The 9,254-nt window shown below is 32.4% G+C and overlaps 2 protein-coding genes across 8 annotated transcripts in view; one reads left to right on the top strand and one right to left on the bottom strand.

Annotated features, from left to right (window-relative positions):
- The window catches only part of LOC124426916 (xylulose kinase), a 5,621-nt gene extending 178 nt beyond the window's left edge, over positions 1-5,443 (top strand). Inside the window, exons 1-12 of one of the 6 annotated variants that reach the window (XM_046969180.1) lie at positions 1-73; positions 1,703-1,785; positions 1,925-2,078; positions 2,175-2,354; positions 2,452-2,553; positions 2,899-3,030; positions 3,139-3,292; positions 3,419-3,563; positions 3,667-3,956; positions 4,036-4,133; positions 4,538-4,678; positions 4,799-5,443. The exon at positions 1-73 is cut by the window's left edge and continues 44 nt beyond it. In XM_046969180.1, coding sequence (XP_046825136.1) covers positions 1,986-2,078; positions 2,175-2,354; positions 2,452-2,553; positions 2,899-3,030; positions 3,139-3,292; positions 3,419-3,563; positions 3,667-3,956; positions 4,036-4,133; positions 4,538-4,678; positions 4,799-4,879 — 1,416 coding nt within the window. In that variant the 5' untranslated portion in view covers positions 1-73; positions 1,703-1,785; positions 1,925-1,985 and the 3' untranslated portion in view covers positions 4,880-5,443. The other 5 variants (XM_046969178.1, XM_046969179.1, XM_046969175.1 and 2 more) reach the window with 5 other exon arrangements.
- On the bottom strand, positions 3,087-9,225 carry LOC124426913 (splicing factor 3A subunit 1). 2 transcript variants are annotated; one of them, XM_046969172.1, is made up of 12 exons: positions 8,964-9,225; positions 8,514-8,844; positions 8,273-8,432; positions 7,892-8,173; positions 7,699-7,809; positions 7,459-7,627; positions 6,698-7,381; positions 6,556-6,617; positions 6,359-6,466; positions 6,093-6,266; positions 5,855-5,972; positions 3,087-3,303 (listed from the first exon to the last, which is right to left on the bottom strand). In XM_046969172.1, exons 1-11 carry the CDS (start codon positions 9,073-9,075, stop codon positions 5,871-5,873), a joined length of 2,295 nt encoding a protein of 764 aa, XP_046825128.1. In that variant the 5' UTR covers positions 9,076-9,225; the 3' UTR covers positions 3,087-3,303; positions 5,855-5,870. The 2 variants fall into 2 exon arrangements, with proteins under 2 accessions (XP_046825128.1, XP_046825129.1); XM_046969173.1 differs by having other exon boundaries at positions 8,924-9,060.
- Between the last annotated feature and the right edge of the window lie 29 nt (positions 9,226-9,254).

Here is a 9,254-nt window from a genome sequence, read left to right as displayed (position 1 = left end):
ATACATAGACGAGAAATAGCGCGTAACAACGATGCCACGTTGAGGTTGAGGACGGAAAACGAAGCGAGCCGAAGTTAGTTCGCCGTGAGTCTTGTAGTTTAGCGAACGGTTAAGGACAATACGGACGTGAATACGCTACGAGGCGAAACGCCTACAACTTTCTATCCTTCCCTCTTCCTCTCTCTCTCTCTCTCTCTCTCTCTCTCTCTCTCTCTCTCTCTCTTTATCTCTTTCTTTACACCAACGCGCTCTCCATCTTCCGTGTTTCTCTCTCTCTCTCTCTCTCTCTCTCTCTCTTTCTCTCTCTCTCTTCTTTTTCGTTCTCGTTCTCCCTCTCATTCCCATCCAAGTCCACAAAACGCGAACGTCGTCAACGTGGTGACGTTTAGTTGTTAGAACTTCAATTCGACGCTTGACAAGAGTGAGACGGTACGAAGAGATATTCGATAGAGAGAAAGAGAGAAAGAGAGAGAGAGAGAGAGAGAGAGAGAAAAGAAAAAAAAATAAATTAAAAGTAATAAGTCATGGGGGCATCTTCGAACGCGACATACTTAGGCCTCGATCTCAGCACGCAGCAGGTAAAGATACTCTCCTACCATATCAACTCAATCGAATTTTCCCCCGTGGGAAGGAAAAAAGAGAAGGGAAAAAAGAGAAAAAACAATAAAGCGAAAAGTGGGAGGGAGAAGAGTAGAGAAGAGAATAGTGGAGAATAGGGGGGGAAAAAAAACGGGGGCGGGGCGGGGGGAAGGAAGAATTCGAAAGAAAAGAAGATTATAATAACGGGAGGTGTACTACGTGAAACGTAAAGAAAAGAAAAAGAGAAACAATGACAAAAAAAAAAAAGTAAGAAAAAAGAAAAAAGAAAAAGGAAGAGAAAAAAAGGAGGAAAAAAAGAAAAGAAAATTTTTCTCGTCCCGTGTGTTGTGTACATATGTACTATACGAAGATTCGTCGCTTACACGCGCAGCTCTCTCCTCCTTATCTCGGCTGTAAAGTTGAGAGTGGTCGGGCCATGCGTCCGTCTCTCTAAATCTCTTCCCTCTCCTCTTCCATAACCCTTCCTTCGTTTGTGATCTCTTTCTCTCTCTCTCTCTCTCTCTCCCTCTCTCTCTTTCTCTCTATTTATCTCTATCTCTCCTTCCTCTCTCTTCCTCCCTCCCTCTCTCTCTCTCTCTCTCTCTCTCTCTCTCTCGCCCTCTCGCTCTCGCTACTAACTCCAATATGGGATTCCTTTAACGATTGCAAACGTGACAATTTCAAGACATCGCGTTTATCTTCATTGTTACATATATCGCGCAGTGCAAGGTGAAAGCAACCTCTTTTATCAAGGAATCTAGATCTCAGAATCGTAAAATCTCACAGTTCCGAAGTTTGTTTAACGTACCTCTCACGACTATCTCCTATGTTCACTCATGAAGAGACTTCGAGAGTTCCCGAATGCGCATGCGCGACCCTCCCCGAAACTACGCGCGTTTAATTCGAACGAAAATGAGATAAATGGAAAGAAGGGAAAAAAAAGAAAATCAAATCTCCGCGACCCCTTGACTCCTCGCACTTTATATTACGCTTTGACGTCTTTCGAGGTCATTCCTAATCTAATGTCACGGTAAAATCTAATCTAGAAATAAACAGATAATCTCTCCTTTAAAGAATATTTTAAGATAATTAATAATATCAAGTTCGTTGCATTTGTTGCCAGTTGAAGGCTGTTGTGGTCGATGACGATCTCGGTATTCTACATGAGACCAGTGTACAATTCGACAATGATCTACCAGAATTTAGGTATATCACGTTTAAAACGTGAAATTTTTTTTTTTCTCTTATATATCATATGAGAGAATTAATGATGTATGTACATATATATATATATATATATACATACACACGTTCTAATGATTTTTTTTTTTTCTTGTATTTTTAGAACGTACGGAGGTGTTATACAAAATAAATGCGAATCTCACGTAGTAGTGGCACCAACTTTGATGTGGGTCAAGGCATTGGATATGATATTAGACAAACTACGTGTTTGCGGGGTTGATTTTAGCAAAGTGTCAGCTATTTCCGGATGTGCTCAGGTAAAGGAGAGGAAAAAAACAAAAAAAACGAATATAATTATAAACCCCTCTTTCTTTTGTTATTTCTTAATGCGATAATGCTATATCATTTAACAGCAACACGGTACCGTTTATTGGGGGAAAGGTAGTCAAAGTCTATTGAAAAATTTAGAACCAACGAAATTTTTACACGAACAATTCGCAACGTCGTTTTCGATAACACAATCGCCTGTATGGATGGATTCTAGTACGTCCAACGAGTGTCATCTTTTCGAGATGACCGTAGGTGACCCAAAAGTAAAGTCTTTTATTTCTAATCAAAATTATATATAATCGATTATATGAAACGATAAATATATTCATAATGTCGTAAATTGAAAATTTTCAATTGCAGAAATTGGCAGAAATAACTGGGTCTCGAGCATACGAAAGATTTGCAGGACCGCAAATAGCAAAGATAGCACGAAGAAGGCCAGAAGCCTATAGTAGTACCGAGGTATACCTAATTAAACACATTCTTCGGTTTCTTCGCTTGAAAAAAAAAAAAAAAGAAAAATAAAATAAAGAAAAGAAATAGAAAACAGCGTAAAATCGAGGTATTCGAAAGTATTCAATAAATATTTAGTGTGCTACCCATTTACCTATATATACAATGGGATCTATCAAAGACTTTATATAACACTCCTTCACATCCCCTTTTATAACCATACGTTTTTTGTACGATTCAGATTGTTCTTAATACGACTGTTTAACGACTTATATTAATGCTAACAAATTCCATGTTGAATGCCTTTACCTGATTTCTCTAGTTTCTATCAATTGGATATATTCATTCTTTCAGAGAATTTCTTTGATCAGTAGTTTTCTTGCCTCTCTCTTCTTGGGTGACTTTGCGCCAATCGATTGGTCAGATGGCTCTGGTATGAATCTATTAAACATTCGTACGAAGGATTGGGACGATGTCTTGTTAGAGGTAAATATAATACAATTTTGATTGATGACTATTGATAAATTAACTTAACTCTATTCTCCTTTTTTTTTTTTTTTTTTATTTTATTTTTTTGTCACTTTATTTTCATAGACCTGTGCGCCTGATTTAAGAAAAAAATTGGGCAAACCGATCTCTTCCTATAACAATATCGGCCCAATATCGTCTTACTTTGTCGAAAGATTTGGCTTCAATGAGAGTTGCAGGATAATTGCATTTACAGGAGATAATCCGGGTTCGTTGGTAGGTACGTGTTATCTGTGGAAATTTTAAAGTGGATTTGTTAATATATAAAATTGAAAATGTAATGTATATAAAGAAAAGAAAAAAAAAAATATATATATATATACATATATTATTTAACTATGTTTAGGAATGAGATTGAAAAAAGGAGATATTGCATGTAGTTTAGGAACTAGTGATACTTTATTTTTATGGCTGAACGAACCAAAAACTGCTATCGATGGGCACATTCTCTGTAATCCTATTGAAGATGAGGCATATATGGCATTACTTTGGTAACGATATAAATTCACTATATCATATTTTATTTCTAATAGAATGTTATCAAATAATTAGATTTTTATATGTATATATATATATATATATATACACGTTTAGTTTTAAAAATGGATCATTGACTAGAGAAAGAATACGTGACAATGCTGCGCAAGGTTCATGGCAAATATTTAACGAATTATTAGAAAGTACACCGCGAGGAAATTTTGGAAATTTTGGACTATATTTTGACGCACAGGAAATTTTACCGTCCGTGATCGGTGATCATAGATTTAATAAAGCTAACGATGAAATTAATCGATATAGCTCGAAAGAGGTAGAGGTTCGAGCACTCATTGAAGGCCAATTTGTGGCAAAAAGAGCACACGCAGAAGATTTTGGTTTTGTTATTGGTTGGTGTAAATTATTACGAATTACGAATTACGAATATTTTCTCTTTTTTTCTAAACTTTACTAATTCTATAAAATTAGGTCCCAATACTCGTATAATAGCAACAGGCGGTGCATCTGCTAATAAAACTATACTACAAGTACTTGCTGATGTCTTCAATTCGCCTGTCTATATATCGGTAATTATTTAAAACGATAAAAAAATAAAGAAAAACACACAACCCTAATTGTGTCAGGATTACAGGATATCCCAGAATAAATTTGAACTTAATTAAAACAATTTGTGCATTGCATGATTCATGAATTTTTTTTTTTTATATAATGACAGAATTTAAAATGCATTTTCAAAATTACTAATTATTATTATCGAAGCTTTAAAAAATATACTTTCATTTTGGAAATAAAATTATTCATACTGTATAAATGACAGCTGTTCAAAGTGCCTGGGGTGTCGCGCAATCCAAACGTCGCACAAGTTGAAATTATTCAATCAGGGGTTAATATTAATTTTATAAGAATTATATCGCATGTGTGTTAATTTCTATTATTTGATTTGATTTAATATATATCTTTATTATAAAAGGAAATTACGAATTCGGCTATGATGGGAGCAGCATATCAAGCAAAACACGGTTTATTAAGAAACGAAAATAACTTTGAAGACATAACTGCTTCTTTACCAGAACCAACACTCGTATGTCGACCATACGACGATGCTGAATCTGTAAGTTAATACCTATCAAGATCTATACCTATTAAGTTTGATTTTCAACTATACATTATATAAATAATTAATCTGTTTAAAAAATATGAAAATTATTCAATTTTATAAATGTACTTTTAGATTTATCGACCAATGACGCAACGTTATCGAAAGTTGATAGAAAGAATAATAAAAACAAATCAATCACAGTCAGATAAGTAAAATGAAATATTGCAATAAATTCGATTGCATAAATCTTTAGCTAATTAACTTCCAACAAATTCCACAATTTTATATCGCGATAGATGCATATCATAGTTATGTGTATATATATATATATATATATATACATATATATACATATACACACAATGATATATAATTACCTACGCATATGCATTATCTTAAACATTTATACTTAATTTAGGTAATAGAAAAATTTTATCTATTCATAATAGAGTCAAAGTTCTAATAAAACAATTTTTACATAAGATTAATCTCCGTTAGAATCTTGGAGTAAGTAATGATAGATAAGTCACGTATGATTTAATGCATTTACGCTACTTATACATATATATAAGAGCATGCACGTTTTCTTATGTTTTTATTTCTTGGGAAAAAGAAAAAAAAAGAAAAAGAAAAAAAAAAAATGCGAAAATCATAAACAACTTACAAACGAAGCACAAATATTAAAATACAATTGATTTCCTAATACTTGTTCTATTTTAAATATTTCTTGCTATATACTTAATTTAATCTTTCTTTTTTTTTTTTTTTTTTTTTTTTTTTACTAACAGTGCCTTAGTGCTTAAAAGTACAAGAAAAACTAAATGCAATTGTTGAAATTGTATGAAAAACTAAGTGCAATTTATTAAAGGGAATTTATAATATATAGAATTCATAATATAAATTGTATAATATATATATATATATATATAATGCCAAATTTAATATATTAAATTATTATTGTTAACTTATTAAAATATATTGTATTAATTAATAATAAATCTAATCTTTCTTTTTTATTTTTGTATTTTGTTATTATTTGTAATAATTACTTTTCTATTATATCATTCGTATTATTTTTATATATAATCATTAGAGAATATATATTAATTGAAAAAATATGTTTTTCTAGTCTTTTTTTAATAAAACAAGATATATATGATAGATAAATAAAAATGTTTTTCAACTTACTAATAAAAATCATCATTTATTTCTTCCTACCACCTCTTTCCTTGGGAAGAAGATTAATAACATTTCCGGATGATAAATTATAATAAGCAAGAGTATTACCATCTTTAAAGAACATTCCCTGAAATAATTCATTAATTAATTTATAATCGACAATAAAAAATATATATATAAATATTTCTTATTAATTAAAAAAAGAAAAATTATATTATTAAATTTTTTCATTGATATTATTTCATACCTCATATTGTAACTTTTGTTTTCCCGGTGGCATACCAGTTTGTTCATGAATCAAAGCTTTCATAGTTACAACAGTGTCACTTAATTGCAGAGTGATATTTAACGTCTGCCCATTCAATTTCCATTCTGCCTTTTCGGTCATCATGGGCACAGCTATATTCAATTGTACTGGACCCTAATACAAAAAAAAAAAAAAAAAAAAAATTTTATAGTAATACAATCATAATTTTATATACAACATAAATTATTTCTTGTTATTTATTCTACCTTATTTCTTGCAAGGAATGCTTGTTCTGGAATCAATGTATCTTCAGAACGCAATTTCTTAGTCTGAGGTTCTTCTTCCATAGGTTCTGCAGTATGTTTGATACCAATCTAAAAAAAAAGAAAAAAAGAAAAAACAATTAATTCACATATTCATTAGAAAAATGTTTACAGATGACTATCAAGTTCTTAACACTTACAGCTGATGCCATTGGTGGTTGCATAGGTGGTGGTGTTGGCATAAATGGTGACATAGTTGGTGCTAAAATTTTAATCATATAAAAGTATAAAATTTAAACGTTCTCAAATTACGTAAAACGATAAATAATTGATAGATCATACTCATAAGTGGTGGTGGTCTGATTGGTGGCATAGGAGCCATCATCATCATCGGTGCCTGTGGCATCATTGGTTGTGGAATTGCCATTGTAGGCATACTCATAGTCGGAGGTGGTGGTGGTTGTGCTGGGACTGGTATCGGTTTTGGAGCTGGTGGTTTGGGTGGTGCTTTTAGAGTAGCTTGAGGCTTAGAGGCAACAGCAGCCATATGTGAAAGTTCTGCTGCACGATTAGCAGGCTTCGGTCCAATCTTTTCCTTTTCTTCGTCCGGAAGAAGTCCCTTAACCTTGTGTATTTGATGAATTTGTTCCTCTAACGTGATATTAGCTCGAGCTGCTCTTGTTGCAGCTTCAACGCTAGATGTATGACCATCCCATGTAACCTTATCGTCTTTCTTTTTATCCTCTTCGCCGATCTTTTTACCGATTGCAGTTTCTTCGTCACCAACACCAAATATATCAGTACGTCTTTCAGCGAGTTGCTTAAGACTAGCCTCAATCGCAGTACCCGGAGCAAATACCGTTTCTTGCGCTAATTTATCTAAATGTTTATCCCGTTGTTCAACCCAACGTGGATCTAATAAACCAATTCTCATATGTTCTTGCACTTTACTAGCAGGTATACGTTCTCCCGTAATCGGTGAAATCAAATATTCATCCGGAGCAACTGGACGAGCAGCTTTAACAGCTGAAACGTTTGAAATATTAACAATATCTCTAATAGCATACTTTTAAAACAAAAAGTTCGTGAAGTTATTTACTTACCATGTTGTTTTGGATCATATCCTTTCTTCACTACAACGTTTCCAGGTGTCGGTGGTAATGGTGGAGGTTGCATACTTGCGTCTCGTATTTTAGATTCTTTGGACTTATGACTATCACCTGGAGGAGACACATCATCGTCATCACTTGAATCCTCTTCCATATCTTGTACCTGAAAACAACGTAAAATAATATTAATACTTTATATATCCAATAACAATTAAATATTTTTAATATAATCACCTGATTGTTGTCCTTAGCACGATCTTTTTCACCTTCAGTACGAGTTTGCATCTCCTCTTCTCCATCACTGTCAATTTGCATCTCAACATCTTCCCCTTCTTCAATACGTTCCTATTTAACAATATTTAATAAACAAATGAGCGTTTGATTAACAATGATACTTTTAATATTCTTTTATCATCATCCAGTTTACCTGCATAAGAACCCTAGCTCCAACTTCATCAGGAGTTGTTGGTGCTGGAAAATTACCAACTTCAAATTGTTGATAATCTACAGTTTCAACGACAACAAAATCATGCCAATCAATTTGGGCATAAGCAACTCTCTCTCGCTCTAATTCTTCTTCCTCTTTACGTCTTTGAGCTTCTTGATATTTCAGCCATTCAGCGCGATACTTAACCTGTTCTAAAATCTTATCCATATTAAACACTTCATCTTTTAATCGTGGTAATAAATCTTTCGGTGGAATTAATACCTATTAAAAATTAAGATTATTACTAATCAGAATAAACAAATAAACATAATAAATTATTCAATTTTAATAATAAAAAAAAATATATATATGTATGTATACTTTGGTATATTGTTCCAAAAGTTTTGTAAAATATTGAAACAATGAATGCTGAGGACGTAAAAAATCAAATTGAAAATTACGTTGCTCTCTATTCATTAAATTGGTTAAAAATTGACGTCCATTACGTGCTACAAATTGTGCTGTTAATTTCACAATATCCCTAAAATAAAATAAAATATATTTTTTATTTAAAGATATAAATAAACTTATAGCAGAATAAAAATGATCAATCAATACATACAAATCCAATGCAGAAATAGAAGGAGGATCTGCGATAAATTCAAATTCTGCAGGTGGATCTTTAGGAACAAAGGGCTGTTCTACTTGTTTTAAAATTTCTTGTTGCTTTTGATGTGCCGTTAAGTTAACAGTTTTCCCTCCACCTGAGCCCATAGACGGTTCCTGAGCTTTACCTTCTTTAAATTCTTTAACTTTGTGTTGATAATATGCATGATATGGATCGCCAAAATTCAAGAAATTAAATTTTGCATTTCCTAATTCATTTTGTCTAATTCTTGATTCAAATTCCGGTCCATTTCTAGCTACGAAGCTAGCAGTTTTGTCAACGATATCTGCATAATTGCGTAAGGAAAAAATATATACATAAATATGATATTTCATCATTATATTCAATTTCATAGACAATATTACCTTAATCGATCATTTTGTAATTTATAATTTAAAAGGATACTTCTAACTTCTGGAGGAGGATAAATAATTCCTACAATTGGTTGGGACGAAGGTGCATTTTCTTCTCCTTCGGTTGCTGGCGGTTGTGGAACCGCAATATCTTGTGCAGGCATTTTACTTTAATCTCTTCTACTTTTTCAATCTCTTAATGAATAATAAACAATTATTTAAACATTCGATTGAAAATATATACAAAACTGATAAACTGATATAAAATCACAATGCATCAAGCAAACGTTTACGAACAGTGTAGAAACTTGACAAACATAAACGAAAGAAATACGTTTTTTAA

This window comes from Vespa crabro, chromosome 9 (genome assembly GCF_910589235.1).
Source record: "Vespa crabro chromosome 9, iyVesCrab1.2, whole genome shotgun sequence".
Lineage (NCBI taxonomy): Eukaryota > Metazoa > Arthropoda > Insecta > Hymenoptera > Vespidae > Vespa > Vespa crabro.
This window is presented reverse-complemented; position numbering and strand designations above follow the sequence as displayed.